The sequence below is a fragment of the Candoia aspera genome, chromosome 4, assembly GCF_035149785.1.
Source record: "Candoia aspera isolate rCanAsp1 chromosome 4, rCanAsp1.hap2, whole genome shotgun sequence".
Lineage (NCBI taxonomy): Eukaryota > Metazoa > Chordata > Lepidosauria > Squamata > Boidae > Candoia > Candoia aspera.
In genome coordinates this window covers 105,099,963-105,122,155 of record NC_086156.1, presented here as the reverse complement: position 1 = coordinate 105,122,155, position 22,193 = coordinate 105,099,963, and the positions used below count along the sequence as shown (strand labels likewise).

The window sequence follows — 22,193 nt, the reverse complement described above, 5'->3', positions numbered from 1 at the left end:
AAACATCGCAATGGCGATCATGACACGGACTGACTCACCAGCTCCTACCTCTGGACAGAATAAATTATGTTACCAGTGAAGATATATTAATCCAATGAGAAATTCAAATATATTTTGGTCTACCGTATGGACTTGGTAGCATGAGGAGCTACCCATCTAAAGAATTATACAGAATTATACAGAATTACTAAGATTCTGTCATACCGAAGTCCCACAGAAGGCAACTTTTGGGTCACATACTATACTCCTGGTGTAGCTGACTAAAAATATGCCAAGCATTAAAGCAGAGCTGCACAAGAATTTTTTCTTCCGGCAAACCCTGTAGATCCCAATTCTCAAAGCCATCTACAATGTTACATTAGTCTTGTGGAATAAAAACAAAACATTAATCATACTGTACAGAGTTTACTGGTTGTGTGTGGGTTTTAGAAAAGTTGACCTCCCTGAAGCAGAAATGAGCAATAGCCAGAAAGATTGGATATTTGACAGTGAGAGGAGAAGAGTTCTGGAAATCAAATCTTCATTCTGTAATTGTGTCCCCTCCATTTCTTCTGTTACATGGGTGATTTTAGAAAGATGGGCAAAACAAACAAGGTGACCAGAACCACACTTAATATTTTTGGAGGCTGAGAATTGCAGAGTAGGTAGAGCTGTATCACATATGTAAACTGGACTGAGTTTAGGAGGACTTGTTAGGAGCTGTTAGGAGGACTTGTTAGGAGCTGTACAGTTCATTCATACGTTCATGCAGTCTCCTTCTCCTGACATGGGAACGCCCCACAAACCATTTCCAGAAGATACGGTCTCCACCTGAAACTGAATTGCATGTTTTATTATTCCCTCCTAACCTCCCCGCCCCCAAGCAATACACTATATACACACTGAAGAAATCCTGCCCAGTTCCAGTCTGGAATCCACTTTCTTCACATCAGAGAATCTTTTGCTTCCACTTGTATTCCTCTCACATTGCTTCTGTTCCCTCAGAATTGCTATCAAGATGTTCAGCCACAGAAGGTGATCAAGTATTCAGGGTAAGCATAATCATCAAAGAATATCACAAAAATATTTGGCTTGTCAAGAAGATCCACCAAACTATCATAGCGGCCTTTCCCCTCTTGCTTCACTGGAGGCAACGCCATATTTCCTTTCCCACAAGCATACTCCCCAGTCAGAACCCGAGCTTGAAAAATGTATTGGAGCCCTTGGGGATCTGGTCTGGCACAGGACACAGAATAGCCTGCAGCCATGGCAAAGTAAGTGCCTTGTCCATAGAGACTTTCTAGAAGGAAACATAAGAGATTATCATTGTATAGTTACTCCATCATTTCTCCATGTTCAGTGTTGGCATTTGGTTGTTTTGCAAGTAGCAAGCCACTAAGTTACTATGGTAACAAATCACTCTGGCAGAGTCAGAAGGTCAAACTTAAGTATCCTCAGGTTGGGGTGTGAAAAGATAAAGTTGCTCATTGCCTAAGGGGAACCTTGCCACAAGAAAGTTTTTTTAGTTTTCTGTTTAGCCCAGCATCAGCAGCAGCTTGTTCTCCCAGCTTGTTTCTACTCAGAGCGCGTCTGCGTATATGAGCTTATAAAGCTTTTGTGCCTATCCAGGATATCTGGATATGCAACTGTTTGTTTTTATGCTTTCTGTAAATACATTAATTTTTATAGAAATGCCTGGTGTGGGTTTTTTCTGATCTCTTGGGCCAAATGCTTTCCAGCAATCTGCCATATTCAGTACACATTTCCTCCTACCAAAACACTAAAAGCACTAAAAACAACTGTTTTGCATTTGCTGAATATTCAGAAAGTGAAGGATACCAGAGAGCTCTCCACAACCTTAAGTCTCTTTTCCTATGGCCTCTGGTTTCTCGTGTCATTCCTATCTTGACTCTCCTTGAACTGTGCAGATACTATTCCCCACCCTTTTTATTCTCTCTCTTCTAGAAGTTCGGACAACAGAAACAAACAGCAAAATAATCATGTATAGGACCACCTTAGACTCTTTCCAGGGTTGGTTTTTTGTTCAAGAATGGTGAACTAGACAGCTTTTGGGAAAGGACAATTCTCAGACTCTTACCCCTTCGGAAAGCGTTCTTGAAGCCAATCTCACAGATAGAAGAACAATTCTCTGGCCAGGTCCCATGATAGAGAATGAGTTCATTCTGTGTCCCTTCTGCATTCTTCTTCTCCATCCAGCTTTGTTTCCAGCAATAAGAAATCCACAGATACAGGTTTTGGATCCTCTCCACCTATATGAAAAGGGCAGGAACCTTGGTGAGTCACTTTAGTTTACTGAGCACTGTGTGTCTGAGCCTGCAAAAAGCAAAGCCAGAGTAAGTACAGAAACTGAGTCACAAGGTTATTTTTGCATGCCTTAAATTGTAGATTGAGAAATGTATAATAGAAGCAACCTGGAGTTACTTTTTGCTACCAACATCTATATGTATAAATGACCATAAGGCATCACACACTTTATCATGAAATGAGCTATATCAAATCTCAACTTTAAAAAAGAAAAGAAGAAAGCTTAACCCCCAAAAGCAAAAAGACAGCTGTATTCTCAATTATCTCATTTGGAAGTGTCTGGGAAAATTAGTATGGCACTATTGTAAGATATGACCAGGCTCTCTTGCTTAAATAATCTAGAAATAATTACTCTGCTCTGTCTTTTTTCTGCTTTGTGCTTGTTCTGTGCTTCTTATCCATTATAATCTGGATTTTATAATCTGATTTAGAGGTTGGGATGAGGTCATTCAACTGATTAACTGCCTTAAAAAATACACATAGGTAGAGTTAACTAGGAATTAATTAAGTAATTGTCAATTTCAGTCTTCTGAGCCTATGTTAACTAATTTTAATAGCAAAGTCTCCAAGCTGATCACAACTTACTTTGACAATTTTATAGTTCCCAGCTGTCTTGTTGAAATTCTTTTCAACATCCTGATATTCCTCTGAACTTGCCTGTAGTTCCACTTTCTTGACTAAACATCCATCCATAGATTCCCACCAGGGAGCAATATTCTTGTCTGCAACAAATAAATGGAGTGAGCTTATTAGAAGACTAAGGTCCTCTTCTGATATATAGGTGGTAAGGACAGCTTTGGACTATGGAAAGTTTGTCCTGGCAAATTCATGCAGCAAATCACATATATAACCAGTGCTTTTGTAGTCAATCAATCTATTTCATATACAGGAGAATGATTTAAGTCATCATATACTTTAAGTACTCTGTCACCTCACGGGGTTGTTGTTGTGGGGCAAATAGGAGGAGGAAGGAATATGAGGTATATTTGCCGCCTTGAGTTATTTATAAACATAATAAAGGCGGGATAGAAAATAAATGAAATAAATGAAATAAAATAAATTGTGATGCTCAGGATGAAATGGGAGTTGTCGTCAAGGGGGAATTAAGTGATGTGTGAGAGGTGCCACCAGGTTGGTCTGCTGCTGCTATTATGGACTGGGATGGTCCAATATGGACAGAGCATTGGAGAGTTGAAAGTGTGGGGGAGTGGATTTCTTGAGTGATGAGCAGGAAGTGGTATGGCAGGAGGCCCTGGTTGGGCCTTTACAGAAAAAGAAAGACCTAGATTTGTAGCTGGTCCTTGCTTGTAGCTCAGTGGCCTCTTTCCTGGGTATGGGACGCTGGGTCCCATAGTCCTTAGCCTTTGCCAGCTTTTCTGGACTAGGAAGCCATTACAACAGTGACCCGTGTCTTCACCATCACACAATTAGGTCACCACAACATGTTATACATGAGGCTGCCTTTGAAGATGACTTTGAATCTATAATTGGCCCAAACTGCAGCAGCATCTCAGCTGCTAGCAGACACAAGGTTTTGAGGAGATTCAGCAGTGTAATACCTCTGCTTTAGTCACTGCATTGGATGCCAGTAGGCTTCTGGGTCTAGGCAAAATTAAATAGCGTGATGACTGGAATACTCAGCTTCCCATTAAATCCGACTAATTACTTAGAATTCTCTTTAATGGTAGGTAGCATTCAGTACAGAAGAAAAAGTTGTGAATGGAAAAGCCCATGCTTTTTCCCCATTAAACATCTTCAGTGACTTCAAATCCTCCCCCCCAGCTCCCCTCTCAGGTATGCCCCCTCCATCTCGTGCCAGTTAGTGTAAGCATGTGCAGCTGTCTCCACCATTCTCTGCAGATGACCTTGGGAGTTCACGATAGTCCAAACAAAATGATTTCCCACACGACGATGTTCCCCCCTCCCTTTCTTTCAACTCTCAAGAAGAAGACACGTGTCGAACATGCATGCGAGTCCAATCAAGTGTTCTGAAAACATTTGATGTGAGAGCATGACAAACAGATATATACCTCTCTGTGATGAAAAAAGGCTTTTGACCTATTCTGTGCACTGATAGAAAGTAGAAAGGAAAGGTGCTCTTTAGGGCACCAAAAGAGGAGTTTTCTAGGCAGTTTTTACAGACTATGACTGAGACTCTTAATATACAGACAGTCATGACCCTGGACATGCAATGCAGCATGATGTAGCTCAAGTTGGAGTAGGATTGGGGTAAGAAATAAAAACTTGGGCTAGATCCAAGAACTATTATAATGTATCTTATTGGGATGGGCTACGGAAGAACTGATGAAAAGGAACAGTTCATTTTATACTAAATTCTTTCCTACCTTGGTATATTTTGCTTGCCAGTTTCCCATTATAAAAAGGTTAAAAACCAAAATGTGTCAATTATGCGACAGTGCTGACTTTCCTCTGAACCTCTGCCCAGAGGTCGGTTGCAACATCAGACAATAGGGTGAAGACTCTCACCTTAACTTCTAAGCTGTTGCTTGCTCAGAAGCAAGGCTGAACTCAGCAAGACAAATCATTAGTTCTTTCAATCTGAGCAAGTGCAGAGTGCCTTTGCTAGGAGAGCTGCTCTGCTACAAGCTGTATTAGCCAGTCTTGTATGCTACATACATCTTTTTCACATAGCATTTAAAATACTATATAGCTGCTGCTCTTCAGCAAAGGATCGTTGCTTTGTCGTGGTGCTGGAGCTTGAGCACCTCAGTGATGCCATGAGCTAAACAGTGAAGGGCCACCCAAGACGGGAAGGTCATGACAGAGAGGTCAGACTAAATGCGATCTCTGGGGAAGGTAATGGCAACCCACCCCAGAATTCTTGCCGTGAAAACTAAATGGATCAGTACAACCAGAGATATGTCGATATACCATCGGAAGATGAGACCCCCAGGTCAGAAGATGGTCAAAATGCTACTGGGGAGGAACAGAGGATGAATTCAACTAGCCCCAGACGTGATGACGCAGCTAGCTCAAAGCCGAAAGGACGGCTAGCGGCCGACGGTGCTGGTGGTGAACGGCGAATCCGATGTTCTAAGGATCAACACACCATCGGAACCTGGAATGTAAGATCTATGAGCCAGGGCAAATTGGATGTGGTTATTGGTGAGATGTCAAGATTAAAGATAGACCTTTTGGGCGTCAGTGAACTGAAATGGACTGGAATGGGCCACTTCACATCAAATGACCACCAGATCTACTACTGTGGACAAGAGGACCACAGTAGTATGGGAATCCTGGGAGTTGAAGTCCAAACATCTTCAAGTTGCCACGGTTGAGAAACCCTATACTATAGAATGGAGTAGGAAAAGGAACAGGAAATGGGAATAATATAAGAATTAAGTAGACACAGCTTCTATGGAAAATAGAAAGTGTGAGTGAAAAGGAGAGTTTTTAAAAAAGTAATGCACATCTTCTCACCCCATAAGCAGATCTGTCTCCTTATCCTGAATTTTCTGTTGCCTGGCATGGAGGCTTCACACTTCAGAAAGTTGATCTGAACTTTTACTCCATTCCATGGCACTAGTGCCCATGTTTTCTTCTTGCCATAGGCCAGCTCCAGACTGTGATTGGTTATTATGTCAAAGGCAGACCACCCAGCATCCGTCTTATGATGCCAACGGATAGTCTCATACAGAAGCTTGGAATCTATTTGTTTTTGAATCTTTGTAGAGAGAGCTTCCTCTAACTTTGTGTAAATCTTCCCAGTAACACTTTCAACATCTTCTTGAGAACCACAAACCCAAACCACATTCTCTCGTACAAGATGTAAGACAACTGGATACTGATGTGAGGTATCTTCACAAAGTGCTTTAAGGTTTTCATCATTGAATGTTGATATATTTGCATTACAGATGGTTTCTTTGTGGAATTTAGCAATGAAATCAGACAAATGCTGCTCGAGTGAAGTCACGTTGCTTTCTCTGCCTACTACATGGACCACAGCCCTGTGGTCCTCAGCTAAGTCCTACGGTGGGGGAGGGGAGAACATTTTGGAAGAACAAAATCTTGGTTAGAAATTTGGATGTTAATCTGTGTTTCTATGACCCAACATATCAGAATTATTTCCAATTCCCATATAGACTGTTGCTACAAAGCAAATCTAACGAAAAGAGCTGTGACATTCAGGAGCCACCTAGTCAATCATTAATCAGGTAAGTCTATTTGGGAGACACATCCCTTAATTCAGGGATTTGACACAAGCTGGCCCAATGTGGGGTAGTTGTTAAGGCACTAGGCTAGAAACTGGGAGACTGTGAGTTCTACTCCTGCCTTAGGTTCAAAATCAGCTGGGTAACTTTAAGCCAGTCACTCCTTCTCAGCCATAGGAAGCAGGCAGTGGCAACCCACTTCTGAAATCTTGCCAAGAAGACTGCAGGGACTAGTCCAGGCATCAACACTGACTTGAAGAAACACACAAAAAAGAGGGGAATATACACAGCAGAACAACTAACTGTTGTCTTAAAAACACTATCACTTACTTGCAGCACATTTCCATTACTATTGGTGATTCCATTGCTAGAGCCATGGCTCTCCTGGATCTGCATCCTTACAATACAATTCTGTATTTTTGCCATTTTCTTCAGCAGATCTGCCCCACCCTCAGAGAAGTAGATGTGTAGTGATTTCTTCTTCAGAGGTATTATACCAAACATCAGAGAGTCCAAATCTTCCTTGATAATCCGGATGGCTTCCTGCACAAATTTCCGGAGACCTTTCACTTGCAATGACAACATCCAACCACTTGGCTCGAATTTGATGCTTACATTGAAGTGGTCCCAATCCATAATATGAAGGAGACTGTCCCCAACTAATACTAGTTCTGGCCTAGTAAATATCACACTTTCCTTTAGGGGGGAATTGTCTCTTAAGTACTCCTTAATACATTCTTCTACTTCAGCAGTGTGAGGACAGAGACCAACCACAGTCACCTGAATGGGTGGAGTGTAATGGACAGCAACTTCCTTATGAGACTTTAATCTGTTTAACAACTGTTCCCACTCTTTACACTCAGTGACCCATTGCAACTGATTTGCAATCTCCACTGTCTTCTCACACACCTGTTCCATAAGAAGCTTTTCTGCTTCTTTTATTTCACCCAAGTCTAAACCACCAACTCGGACAATTTCAGAGATCTCTAAAATGGCCGGGATGCTCCTCTCCAAAAAAAAGCTGTTGTGAAAGAGCTTGCCCCATTGTGCCTTGACAAACTGAAACTGGAATTTGGAGAGAGGAACTGGTAAAAATTGGAAATCACTAAGGAGCTCCTCAAAGTGCCTCCTCAGTTCTATCAACTTCTGACGGGGACCTCTAAATACGACAGTTGCTGGATCTTCGGCCAACACTTCTGTGCTTACAAAAGGGTCTGTTGGAAATCTCTCTTGGAATAAGCTTTCCTTTACAACGATGCAAGGGACCAACTCATATTGAGCTTTGACTTCAACCCTTTCAGACTGGTATTCCTCAATCTTTCTGTGAAAAGCTTCCAGAACATTTTCCACATCTTCTTGGAAGCCACAAATCTGGAGTTCATCGTCCTGCAGACAACGGATATCTATGGGAAACGTGTGCAATATGTTCTTAAGGAATTCACCAACGTTCACATTTTTTAAAGTTGCTATTGCTTCATGACAGATGGATTTTTTACAGAACTTTTCAATGAAACCAGCCACATTTTGCTTCAAAGAGGTCACATGGTTCCATTTGCCCATTACATATATTGTCCCTGGGCAGCCTATAACAAATCTCTAAAAATAAAGAAAATTGGAGGTTAATAATAGTAGTCCTTGATATGATCTATAATGTAAGTCATCTATAATGTAAGTAAATATGATCTATAATGTAAGTCATACAATCAGTGTGAAATATGCATTCTAATTTTATAACTGAGAAATGAATTCTTCCCACCAATATGGCTGATAATTTTCCATCCTGGCCTATCACTTTATAATAAAACTGAATGCAGAAGCACAATTCAGCCATACGGATTTTTATTTCACTTTTGGATTGATTCTAGAGGTGAAAACATGGAATACATCTTCCCACCTAATAGTGGAATTAGAAATGTGAAAGTTACATTATAAATAACAACACTTAATTACATAGTTAAAAGCCAATGAACACTAATCATGGGGCACACACCAAATGATCTCTTTAAAGTTAATTCACAGTCTCATAAACTGGAAACATTATGTCAAAATCAGTTACTCCAGGATTGTTTCCAGCCAGATAGATCCATGAGAAGCAACCTAGATTCCTATCAAGGTTAGGACTCAGTGAGACTAGGACAGCTTGCATTCAGCTTTCAGTGAAAACCAGAGGTAGACAGTAGGATCAAAGGAAATCTAGTGATCAACCATACAGCTAGACTAATATGGAGGCAATATTGACACTGCAGCAGAGATACAAGCTAATAAATTCTCTCAGCATAAGAGAATCACCCTGATCATACAGAGTCCTTGGTTCCAAAGTAGCTGCTTTAGAATTGTCTTCATTGATTGCATTTGGAAAAAATAGATCAATGGAATAAATTCAGACTGACATTTCTGAAGTGTAAATTTGTAGTGGGATCACATCCAAAAAGTATGGTGGCATCTAATACAATGAGTATGACATGCAATTCCATTGGCCACAGATCTCTGACCAGTTTGTATATGAATATTCATGCCAAAACAAGTGTATTGGACAGATTATTGTTCTGCATCAGACCTCTGAAATTAAGAATTGTCATAGTAGAGACAGCCCCCCCCCCAAATTGTTTAGCATTTGTTTTAAAAAAGGAAAGGATTTTAAACAACAAGAAACAGGCCTGACTATAAAAACCAACTGGTCCACTGAGAAGCAACTGTAGTACAGTTACTAAAAGTTTTTTTAAAAAAAATATTGAACTTTTGCATATTTACAAGTCTGCTTATGGACCAATTCCCCATGCCAGCTGGGGAATCCTGGGAATTGAAGTCCACACATCTTAAAGTGGCCAAGGTTGAGAAACACTGAACTAGCATGATTTGGTTGATGTCTCAGTCATCCATGGGTTTGGACATGGGTTTAGCAGTCTTTCATCTGTTAGATAAGTAGCCTGTTAGGTGGCATAACCAGTCATACAAAGCACTTGCCTACATTTTCTCATCCCCATCCTACCACATGTTAAGAAGAGTGAATGGTAGTTTTTTTTCCCATTGGCAAGTAATACTGTACTCAGGGGGAAGGGGAACAAAGCCTGGGAATCCACAAATCGCCTTCCTTAACTTGTCCTGCATTAAATCAGTAAGGACAGCGCTACTTGCTCACCGTATTATCAAGGCAAAAATCCGAATGAACAACGAAAGCCAGCATAATTTATGCCAGTATAATTTTTGGCAAGCTCGTGGATGTGAGTATTGCATTTTAACACGGCTGTCTGGCTGTGTTCTCATTCCCTTGAAGATTATCAGACAATATAGCACAGAATTTGGATCAAATAGCCTGTTTAGGGTCAGCCCTCAAGAAGCAGAACATAGAGTGTTTTCACTGTTTTGCACGTAATTGCCCCTGTTCCGAACTTAGCCTTGTTTAGCAACAATTGGACCATCTTCTTCACCTCTTCACAAACAAAAGCAAACTCATGAAAATCAGCTCTGAGCCTATAATGATAATTTGCATTTATCCCTATGTTTAACCATGGACCAGACTTTAAAAATAAATAAATAAAGCAAACAGAACTATAAAAATGAGATTATACTTACCCCTTTCACGGGGTCCTCATTATTCATGATGCTGTTCCAGCCAAACTCTTGAATCTTCATCCCAGCAATGCAGCCCAACTGCCAAGCCATGTTCTTTAGCAGACTTGCTCCAACCCCAGAGAAATATTCACTAAGAATCCTCTTCTTGAGAGGCACTATATCGAGCACCAAAGAATCTAAGTCCTTCTTAATGGTTGGCATGGCTTTTCTCACATGTTTTTGAAGACCGCCGACCTGTAGCACTAAAGGTTGACTGTTCAGCTGGAGTATAACATTCATGTTGAGATGTTCCCAGTCCATTATATGAAGCAGATTCTTCCCAGCTAAAGCTAATTCTGGTCTAGCAAGACTCACTCTTTCTTCTATTGGGGAATTATCTCTCAAATATTCCTTAACAGATTCTTCTGCTTGAATGACCAGACGAAAGATACCAACCACAGTCACAGAACCAGGTGCAACATGATGTATGGCTACTTCCTGATGAATCCCCAACCTTTGCAGCAGCTCCTTCCACTCTGCGCTCTCAGTAGCCCACTTCAGGTCCTCTGCAATCTCCACAGTCCTTTCACACACTTGCTTCATAAGGATCTCTCTGGCTTCTTTCATTTTACCCAAGTCTAGGCCAGCAATCTGGACAATTTGAGAGAGCTCCAAAACAACTGGGAGGCTCCTCTCTAAGAAGAAATTGTTGTGGAACAGTTTACCCCAGTGTGTCTTGACAAACTGTAACTGGAAATTGGACAGAGGGACTGGTAGAATCTGGAAGCTGTTGAAGAGCTCCCTAAGACGCCTTTCTGCTTCATTGACTCTCTGACGGCATCCCCAGAATCTGATAGTTGCCGGAGTTTTAGCAATAATTTCAACCTTTATCAGAGGATTGGATGGGAGTACCTCCTGAAGCACAGTATCTTTGACAATAGTATACCGGGGCAATGGTTCAGCTGAGCACTCCCAGCTCACCAGCTGCCTCTGAGAGGCCTCGTGGGCAAGGCATTGTAAGAAAGAACTGACCTCATCAAGCAGGCCTACAAGCCACGTTCTGTCAAGGGTGTAATTCCTGATGGATTTGAATCTTTTCATGAGGCTCAGCTGATTACACAGGATTTCTAGAATTTCTACCCGCGTCTCACAATGCAGTATATACTTTTCCCGCACAAACTGAAAGCCTTTTCCTAAGTCAAGCAGCTGCACAGACTGATTGATGGCCTGGAATATCAAGAGTCTCCAGGGTAAGTCTATTTGGATGTCGTAACCAGCCTTCTTCAGTTGCACTTGAAATTCATTAAAGGCACTTGGGTTCTCATCTAGGTACTGGAGAAAAAGTGGCTCCTCCATATGACATGAACCTACTGGCTCTGAAAGAAAGATGGATGTAATGAACATTAAGCCTGGATGGTACCATGAAAGAGATCTGATTTCTCTTCCTGGTTTCCCTGCTTCCTTATGAAACTTAAGGGGAGCATGCCTTTACAGGAGATGGGGAGGGAGGAAAGACTGAAATTAGGCTGTAGAGCATAAGCTCTAACTTTCTGGATTTGTTCCAGGATTTGTGGCCAAGATCAAAGACTGCCTTTCCTGTTATCAAACCATAAGCTCTCTCTATATATCATATCATATCATATCATATCATATCATATCATATATCATATCATATCATATCATATCATATCATATCATATCGTATTATATAGAGAGAGCATGTGTGCCAGTTTGGTCTAGTGGTTAAGGTGCTAGGCTAGAAACCAGGAGGTGGTGAGTTCTAGTCCCACCTTAGGCCTGAAAGCTGGCTGGGCGACCTTGGGCCAGTCCCTCTCTCACAGCCCAACTCATCTCACAGGGCTGTTGTTGTGGGGAAAATAGGAGGAGGAAGGAGCATTAGGTACGTTCGCTGCCTTGAGTTATTTGTAAAAATAATAAAGGCGGGATAAAAATTAAATAAATAAATAAACAAATGAGCTAAAAGAATGGCTTGTCAACTACAACTTCAAACCTAAAGATAAGTTGTGGCTGTTTAATCCTGCTTTACTGAATTATCTGCAGCTTCACCCAGCTTGATGAGCAAATCACACTGTGGCCTTTTCAAGAAGTACAGCTTCAAAACAGTGGACCATGTTTTGTTTTAACTGTACTGTGTCCTCCACAGAATTCTTCCAGGCAGTATTCCTAAGATTTGTTTTTGATTTGCTTATTACAACCCTGTCTGGTCAGGAGGATCCAGAAATACTCTGTAGAGGACATGGGCAAACTTAAAATAAGCAATGTATGTTTCTTTCTTAGTCATTTCACTCAGGGGAAGAATCAGCAAAAGAATTTAAGTCACCAATAAGCCAAAATTTGTCTAAATGTGTTTTCAGCCTCACAATATAGGGGATGGATTATTTTTGCTTGTTTGCAGTACTAAGCAAGATAAAGTTTCCCTTGACGTTAAGTCCAGTCGTGTCCGACTCTAGCGGGCGGTGCTCATCTCTGTTTCAAAGCCGAAGAGCTGGCGTTTGTCCATAGACACTTCCGTGGTCATCTGGCCAGCATGACTAAACAGAACGCCGTTACCTGCCCGCCAAAGCGGTACCTATTAATCTACTCACATTTGCATGATTTCGAACTGCTAGGTTGGCAGGAGCTGGGACTAGCAACGGGAGCTCACCCCGTCACGCGGATTCGAACCGCCGACCTTCCAATCAGCAAGCTCAGCAGCTCAGCGGTTTAACCCGCAGAGCCACCGCATCCCTACACTAAGCAAGATACATCACAGTTAATCTAACTGTCATAAATGAATCCATACATTTCACAGTTCAGATAATTGTGATAAATAAATATATAAGTATGGGATTTCCCACGGGACGCGGTGGCGCTGCGGGTTTAACCGCTGAGCTGCCGATCGGAAGGTCGGCGGTTCGAAACCGCGCGGAGGGGTGAGCTCCTGTTGCTCGTCCCAGCTCCTGCTCACCTAGCAGTTCGAAAACATGCAAATGTGAGTAGATCAATAGGTACCGCTTCGGCGGGAAGGTAACGGCGTTCCGTGTCGTCATGCTGGCCACATGACCCGGAAAAGTGTCTTAAGCCGGCTCTAAGGCTTAGAAACGGAGATGAGCACCGCCCCCTAGAGTCGGACACGACTGGACTTTACATCAAGGGAAACCTTTACCTTTACCTATGGGATTTCCCAGAGGAGGAAAAAGCCTCCACCCCACCAAAAAAAAAGCCTAGAGGGGGGAAATGGCTTCAAAAGCCAGGCAAAAAAAATAAATGTGCAAAAAAACGTTTTTCTCCATCATCAGGGCAACTGAGCTAAAATGTAGTGTGCCTATGCTGACATCTAGCGGATAGCTTTGGTAATAATTTGTTGTATATCAGGATAAGGCACCAGACTAATGGCTGGGGGGCGGGGGGGGGATGTGAATCAGATTCTCTACTTCATCTGATGGGTTGGGTGACATCAAAAGACAGGGTATAACAGAGTGAGGTCAATCCTTTGATTAAACCTTCTCCCCTAATATCATTCATTTCTCTTCGTTGGAGCACAAAGAGAATTATTACTTGCTGGGCTCTTTAGTCCAGAAAAGAATTTCATCTAGTGCTCTCAAGGCTTTGTACAGGCATGGCAGGGCATTTGGGCAGGGGGTGTCCAAAAAATCAAGGCGGCAGCCACACAATTAAAACCCTTCCCTTTTTCAATATATGAAAAATTGGTGGGGCTTTGATTACACAGGCATGAGTTCCAGCTTGGCTTTTTTGACACTCCTGTGGACACCTGACCATGGCTATAAAATACTCTTCCTCTTAGTTCCATATTCCCAAATATATAAAAAGAGGTTATACATGTTGTTTTAATGCAGAGAGGAAAGCAGGGAGGGAATCAGTTCAATCCACTGCAAGATTGAGGCCACTGCACTGAAGCTTACAGACCATAATCTACTCAGCTATGCAGCTTGGTATCTGGGCTGAGAGAGGGTGACTAACCCAAAGTCACCTGGCCAGATTTAATGCCTAAGGGAGAGCTAGAATCTGGGTCTCCCCACCCTTAGCTCAGCTCAGTACCTTAACCCGTACCCTGTTGGAAGTTTTGGCAAATCCAGCATGCCTCATTAACATGTAAATTAAGTTGCCCCACAATGCAACTCTGAGGAAGCTGTTTGTTGCCACTTCCACTTCCTCTTTCACTCTGTTCCCCCTCCTCCACCCAGGGAGAGGCAGCATGGATGCTGCTCTCTTCATCAGGCCCACGTGCTCGGGCCTTGATGAGGGATTCTGCCCCTTTCTTTCACAGACCTCTTGGCAGCTGTAGGGCTGAGAGTTTAGGGCAAACTATGTAATTAGAAAGAAAAAGAAGAACAAAGGGACTTCATCTTTTCCAAGATGGATGTTACAGAACAACGAAGAATAAAGTCAGTAAGCTTCTTTTTACTTATCTTAATCTAATGTGTCTAAGCATGTGATTCTTTACGCTTGGGAGGGCTGAATGTGTAAGAGCAATAACCTGCATTTCTCTGGCATGCTCACTGAAGCTATCCAAGATAATTGTCTTTTTCTGTCCCAGCTTTCTAAGCTGTGTTAAGCTCTGCTCCATTTCAGTGGTTTTAGCAGGCCACTGAATTGGCTTCATACACTGCATTGGATGGATGGATGGATGGATGGATGGATGGATGGATGGATGGATGGAATATCAGATTTAAATCCTGGGCCTCTTCTATTTGTGGGAGATGGTTGGAAAATCGCCTGACAAGAGCCAACCTGTGCTTTCCTCAGTTGGGGAATCCTATCAGTGCTGCTCACAACTCAGCACTTGCAAAGCAGCATCATGTTTCTGATGCTTTTCCAGGAATGCAGTCAGGACAGGTTGTCGCTGAGCTATGCTGACATGAAGAAAACATCCCTCTCCCACCACCCCCAATTAGGGGGGAAGATCTGAGGACAAGCCAAGCAGAATTAATTCTGCTGAAACTCCTGCAGCTTAGACTCAGGGAAGAAGACCATGCTTGAAGTTCAGCTGGGCCAGCCTTGTGGGCCAGATGTTCCTCGTGCCTGCTGTGCTCCTGTTCCGTTTGCAGCAGCTTAGTCAATACCTGGTAAAATAAATCCATCATCTCTCATTCTGTTATAGCATTTCCTCCCCCTCATTGTACATAGAAGGAACCAACACAGTATATTTGGGGCAGAATCCAGCTACAGAGTCAGTCCTTCCCCTCCTGCTCATCTCCAAAGATGACAACAGTTTAAAAATCCAATTCTGCTTCAGATTCTTGTTGCTTAAGGAGAGGAAATGTATTAGATAAATGTAGACATGTGGGCATTTCAGAAACAAGGAAAAGACAAGGCCCCTAAAGGCTAAGTGATACACAGATTGGCAGCATGCATACCTGTCATTCTTCCCAGCAAGGCTATAATTTTGGATGAGATAAAATACCCAGCACATCCTGCTGGGAAAGTACACCAGGATAGAGCCTTCTCAGCTATGGCACCCCTGTTGTTGAATTCTTCTCCATTAAAGACCTTATTGGTTCCCCTTTTCAGAGAGGTTCTGATACCTTCCACTTTCCATTTTCTCAAGTTTTGGGGTTGATTATTTCCCCCGTTTTTGAATAGTTTTATCTGGGTTCTGCTTTTATTATTCTCTTACATTCTGTTGAAATACATGTTTAATCTATATTTGCAAACCAGCTTTGGCATCTGTGTGTATCAAAGTACAGAGGAAGGTTTTTTAATATAGATGTATCTCCAAATAAATGTTGCAGGTTTTTCAAGTAACACTAGAGATCAAACTGGAATTGATATAGAGGTATAACTTGAGCATAACTGTCTTTGACTCTTTAGCTGGATTCACACACGTTTAACTCGATTAGTTTAAAAAATTCTGCTCACATTCACAAAACATTCTAATTTGATTAATTTTAATCTTGGTTATTTTTTGTGGTTAGCATGCTGTGCAACCCAGCCTGTTCAGTTAGTTCATGATTCAGTGTATATTGTAAACCCAGAGAATAGGTTGAGACAGTAATCAGGTTAAGCATGTTGTGTGAATTATATTAACCCACTCCCACAACTTTTCTTTTGGATCTTTGGAGAAGAAAAAAATAGCTTTGTCCATTGCATGTTACTTCTTTAACATATAATGATAGCCATCATGTAGCACAATTAAAAATGGCTTGTACAGGATAGCTGCAAGCCACATAAGTTAGACTAATATATCTATGGAGTAAGAACAATCAAATCTCCAGAGATATGTGTTGTGTCTCATTGATGCAGCAGTGAAAATTGCAGGGTCTTACCTACAGCAAAAGAGAGAGAATCTTCTACCTGTAAGACAAAAAAGACATTTCAGTTTGGACATGTAAAATGAAAAAAAAAGTTATTCTAGAGTTGGCACATTTACATTCTTTTCCATTTAAAAATGGACTAATATCCAGAAATTAAGCAGCAGGAGATTTCCCATGTAGACTTCTACAGTCTGTTTTAATTTCTGCATGCCGTGGTGGTGTTCAAGTTGTACTGCTGGATCACAAAGCGCTATAGAGATGCATCTATTATAGAATTATCATATGGTTGTACACCCAGAAAAGCATTGTAACTTGCACATTAAATGTGCAGGAAATCAAACTTGTGTCCTCGCACAGACCAGCCTTCCTAATTCTTTGCAATCTCAGATCTTTGGACTTGCTGAGAATTCTGAGTTGAAGTCCAGGCACCTAAAGAGTGCAAAGGTTTGGGAAAGCTGATCCAGGCAGCATTTCCTTCTTCATCTGAGAATCCACATCCACATCCACACACACACACACACACACGCTCCAGAACCCTTTTATTCCTATGATGGTTACCGGGCAAGTCAGAGTCCATCCTGGAAGGGGAATGATTTGCACCAGCTTCACCCAAGTGTTGGGAAAACTTTTCAAGAACCGATTAATTTCCTCCAGCAAGATAAGGAGCCATTCCCGCTTCATAGCTTGACCTGCAACTGTTGGCTGGAAGATGGGAAACGCAATGGATTCCAAGAAGGACCCATAGAAGGTGCTGAGACAGCTCCAGACCATGTTTCGAATAGCCTGCTGGGAAGGCAATGATACATATGATTGGAGAAACTAGACCACGGACCTCATGTAAATCTATTTGGCAATAATTGATCGTGCTAAGTAAGCAACAAAGAACCTATATGATGTAAGATTTCGAAAGCACATCTGGCTCAATGTCAGAACCCAATACCTGATATCCTCAAGCAGCTGCCAAGGGATCTATGCAGTAAAGATTACCAGTACTCATACCATACCTGTCCTATCTGCTACTGTAATTGCAAACAACTATTTTAATATTTAGGGATCTGGGGGCAGGGGGTGGGGTTGCAAAGAATTTTATTTGCAACCACAATGACATAGGTCAGCTTGCTAAGAGCTTTGTACAAATTGCAGCTAATCCTAAACAAAAAGGGAGGGCTAAACACAAATGAAAACTAGTCTCCCAATCTTTATGTTGGTCTACACAACTTGAGCCCAATTTAACCTTCTAATCCTGTCCAAATGCTCAGAAACCCCAATGACATATGCCAGTTCTCAGCCTTTGAGATGATCTTCTATCAATGAAGAAGCAATATTGGACAATATGATTCTGTATGGTCTAGGTTTCTTTCCCTGTTTAAAAATAGTAAACTATACTATTTTTATTCTGAAACCACAGAAAAGTATTTTTGGTTTTTCCTCTTCCTGTTTTTCTTTTTTCTTTTTCACTTTTTCAGTTTTCACTGTTTTCTTTAAATTTTGTAATATAATAGAAAACAAATAAAAGAAAACAAACAAATCAATGTGTGGTTTTTTCCTGATAATACTTTAAGTAAATGAAATACAGTAGTTTTGTATGCAACTGCCATTATTTGTACTATCATTTTTATTTGTATTGGTTTCAAGTGATATTAAACATGCAAAAAAAGAAGTTCTTGGCAACCTCATGTTTTTGAGACTCATGGCAAACAACCACACCCAGCTTTGTTGATTCATCTACAGATAGTTAATGGGGTCCATATGGCTTAAAGGGTCACATGGAGTGTTAGATTTAATCTACTGAGACTTGGCTTCAGAATCTGACCCATCCAAGCAACACTTACAGTGCACGCACACACACACACATCTGCATACAGTGAGTCCCAGACACAAATTAGCATGCTCAGAGGATGATCAGGGCTGGATTTGTCACCTCCTTTGAACCTAACCTACTTAGTAGTGTTACTGTGAGGGCAGCATAGGAAAAGGACTACATATGACAACCTGGTCTACTTGTAGGAAAATGTCTTAAAAGAATTAATAATGAATGAAAAGTAGAGGACAAGTATAGAAAACCTCCCCAGATCTGGAAAGCATGAATAGGCATTTTCAGTGGAGAACATCAAAAGAAAAATGGAAAGCAGAAAGCTCATTGGTGCACACTATCGGAGATCAGAAAGGAAACAGAAAATGTCTTTGCAATTTTTAAGGCAGGCAGGCACAAAAATAAGACAGATATTGGGCATCAGCATGATAGCCTCTGTCCTGTTTACCTTACGGGCTTCTTCAGGCTGCTGCTGTGAGTCATCAACTCTTACCAGGTACGTCATTCTGCAGTCAAACTCTGGAAAAGCTGAACCTGACACCAAACGAATGTCCCCTGGACACAAGTCAGTGGCATGGGGGGCTGCCTCCAGAACCTTCTGTGTGATGGCATGGGCTCCTGAGCCCCAGTCCAGCCCATCAGACTCCAGCACCAGGGGAAGAACCACCACATCTGCCTGTCCGCAAAGAAAAAGGCTTTAACTCGACCAGGTATTCAAGGTAAAAGATGCACAAAGAAAAAGCTGTATCTTGCCTTTTGTCCCCCCCCCCCCTTCTTTAAAAGCAAGTGCTCAGCAGCCCAACTTCTGGCTTATCGTAGATGTTTTATTCGGTTTTATCTTGTTGTAAGCCACCGGAATGATCAGGTGACATACCAATTTAATAAGCAACAACATCTGCTCCTCAGTTCAGGGCTCCAACACAAAGGAAGGTTTGGTCTTCTGTGGCCAGTCACAACTCCTCCAAAGTGTGTCCTCCTCCAGTGTGTTAGTATGGTGTGAATGGGGGCAGTTACTAACTACCTCATAAATGGGAGCTTCAGACTGATCAGGGGAAGATTAAGTAACTCCTTCCCCCAGGCTGTTCTGAATTGGGACCCCATCCTTTTACTTTTGAATCAGGAAAAAACAGGTACAGTTACATGCTACTTTTAAAACACGTTGAGCTTTGCCTTCCATAATCTTGGGCATTCTGGTGCAAGACAAATGGAGAATCTCAGTCTCAAGAGATCGAATCTTCAGTGTGCAAACAGACTTCCCAGAGCGAAATGGAGACTAAAAGCTCAGAAGTTAAAAAGAGTTACATATTGATTCCCTATTTATCCAAAACCTTGATGCTAACTTATAGGTCCAGAATTAAATCTATCTCTGTGGTTCTAGATTCACTGAATTAATGATGTCGGTAAGGCATGAATTCATATGATATAAAGTTTTAATCTTAGCTGTCGACTTTATTTTGGTGTCAGGGGAACCCACCCAGCCCATCTGTTTAGTTTATGGCTCAATGCATTCTGTTACAGTAAATGAGGCTCACTGAAAGAGTAAAACTCTGACCTGTCAATCCAGGGAAATGGGCAGCGGCACCTGAAACCTCTGAAAATCACCAAAAAAGCAAAAAGCAAAATTAAATCAAATTCTGAGGAACCAATCAGGATCAGGGAGATTCCTACCTCAGGGGGCCAAACACTATTGAGTTTTCTTGTCTTTGTTTACATCAGGGCTGGCTGAAAGTCACAAAAGAAAGAAGTCCCAGGTATACAATGAACTAGGGACTGACTAGTGAAAACCACATGCAATTTAGGAATCACTTTCCTTTACAGATGATGATCTGTATCTTTATTCTGTGTCTGTTTGTGTATTGTTGTGGGAACCAGTGACCGGATTCAGCCTCTTGAGAAGTACTGTTTCAGTTCTCCTTTCTTTTTACTTGTCTCGTTTTGGGGCCCTTCTGGTTCTTCGACATACCTAATAAAGACTTGGATTATGAATGAATCAGTGATGCTGTCTTTGAGGAAGAGCTCTAACCTTTAGCACACACTGTCCCTATGGAAGGAAAGGTAAGAAGCAGGTTGGAACAGTGACAGCATTACTGGCTGGGTTCAATCCAGGAGTGGGGTTGAGTGGGGAGAGGTTCAGACACTCACACAGCCCATTTATGGAAGCCCAATCTACCACACCCCTTGTGTGGGATCATTACATATACCCAGAAAATGGTCATTCCGTAACCAAGTGAAGGGTGCCCTGCAAGTCAGCTATTCAACCATACTATAGCACCATTCAGTTGGGTTTTGAGTGACTGTTGCTGTACAACATAAGAAACTCATAAGCCGTTTCCTCATGAGTGGTTTCTAGCATCACCCAGTCATCACCATGGTGATAGAAAACCTATTTTCATTACTTTTATCCTGGCACAACGACTGCTGGGTGACTATTAAGAAGCCATGAATCACTAACGAGGAAACAGCTGTAGACCATTGTTGATCTATTTCAAATCATCTGACACGCTAGAAGAAAATGCTGGTGTCCCACTTGTCTAATCCTTTATTTATGTATTACACACATTTCTATGCTGTCACAATCAAAGCTACTCTCGGCAGTTCCCACAGAACCTGTCAGAAACAATGCAAGATTGTTCAGGTAAAACCTAGTGAAACTTTTTACTATTACAGCAAACATCTTCTCATACGCCCTTTTTACACGCCCATGTTATTTTTTCCATTTCTCTTCCTGTCCCTGCCTAATAAATCACTGATTTTAAAAAACAGCAGATACTTACTTTTTTCTTCATACCAGGACTGGTCACCACCTCAATCCTGGTGGACTCTAAAGACAATAGTATGTTTTTTAACTTCTCTGAGTCATTCTTTCCAGAACGCCAGTGCTTCTGACACTCCTTGTAGAATGCCACAGTGGCATCTCCATCTCCAGAGACCACGTGGATGCTTTCCAAGGGGCCTACAGGGTTGTTTTTCCTAAAGGCTTCCAGCCCTATGACTATCGCCTCAGCTTCAGATGTGGAGATTGTACTGCCTGAGTAAGATACAACTACAGACTGGAAGCCTTTTCGTGATGCGGCCTTCAAAGCCAGTTTCACCATCCCAGCTGCTAGTTCAACTGTTGGTGGGTATGAAAAATGAATGTCCAAATTAGTATAAAGAGCCCCTTCTGGGCTCCAGACCCTCTGAGCAAACACAGTATTTCCACAGTCCAGACCATCACTGGTGCCAATCCTCACTACAGCATCCACCCTGATATGAGGAACTTCTCCTTCCCAAAGGAAGAGATGGAATCCCTCATGGAGTTGGAAAAATCCAACAGCTTTGAGCCGTGGAACATCCATCAGGTTGACTTTAACCTGTGAGCCCACCAAAATAAGCAATTTGCTGATGGTTTCTTTGGCTCTCAAAACTGCCTCTGGGGAGCCAGTGAAAGAAATAGCTGGCAAGTCCCTTTGGGGTGCTCCTGAAACCTTAACTTCCCAAAGGAATGAAGAGAGGAGCCCCAGAAGCGGTTCCCACAACATTTGCTCTGCAGAAGTGATGAATAGGGTCTCTGTAGTTCCAGATGTATTTCTGGTGGGATTTCCGTATCTCTGCCCACTTGGCTCTTTTCCATCAGGGACCTCCGTTTGGCCCTGAAGTTTGCCTCCTAGAACTGGAATTGACAGTCTCATCTTGGATTCTTCATTCATCTTGGCCTTCCACCGGCACCTTAGCAGCTGCTAGAACCACTTTTTCTTAGGTAGTCCTCTTCCTACATTTACCAAAATAACAATTCACAATTGACTTGGCCTATAAAAGCATCACTAGACTCCTTCCAGATCTGTTCAGTTGACTCCCTGAAAGAGAAGAACAGGCTAGCAATAGTACTTAAAGAAAGGACACAAGGACTTAGTAGCCCACTTCAAAACTTTTACCTGGCCTGTGACATACAGCAGATAGTCTGCTGCTGGATAGTCCTACCTATTTCCCTGTCATAAAAAGCTATCCTGATGTTGCCAGAGTTTGCCTATTAGGACAAAGAGGTTAGGGAAACAATAAAGTAGGTGACAATTGCAAACAGACTGACTTTCCTTCCAT

At 41.9% G+C, this 22,193-nt stretch overlaps 1 protein-coding gene across 4 annotated transcripts; it reads right to left on the bottom strand.

Annotated features, from left to right (window-relative positions):
* Window positions 1-743: 743 nt before the first annotated feature.
* On the bottom strand, window positions 744-21,948 carry LOC134495813 (uncharacterized). 4 transcript variants are annotated; one of them, XM_063301468.1, is made up of 10 exons: window positions 20,891-21,948; window positions 18,565-18,792; window positions 16,862-17,089; window positions 16,316-16,343; window positions 10,050-11,404; window positions 6,807-8,072; window positions 5,746-6,292; window positions 2,890-3,026; window positions 2,078-2,249; window positions 744-1,279 (listed from the first exon to the last, which is right to left on the bottom strand). In XM_063301468.1, exons 1-10 carry the CDS (start codon window positions 21,803-21,805, stop codon window positions 1,002-1,004), a joined length of 5,154 nt encoding a protein of 1,717 aa, XP_063157538.1. In that variant the 5' UTR covers window positions 21,806-21,948; the 3' UTR covers window positions 744-1,001. The 4 variants fall into 4 exon arrangements, 3 of the variants coding, with proteins under 3 accessions (XP_063157538.1, XP_063157540.1, XP_063157539.1); XM_063301470.1 differs by having other exon boundaries at window positions 10,284-11,404; XM_063301469.1 differs by having other exon boundaries at window positions 18,610-18,792.
* Window positions 21,949-22,193: the final 245 nt, after the last annotated feature.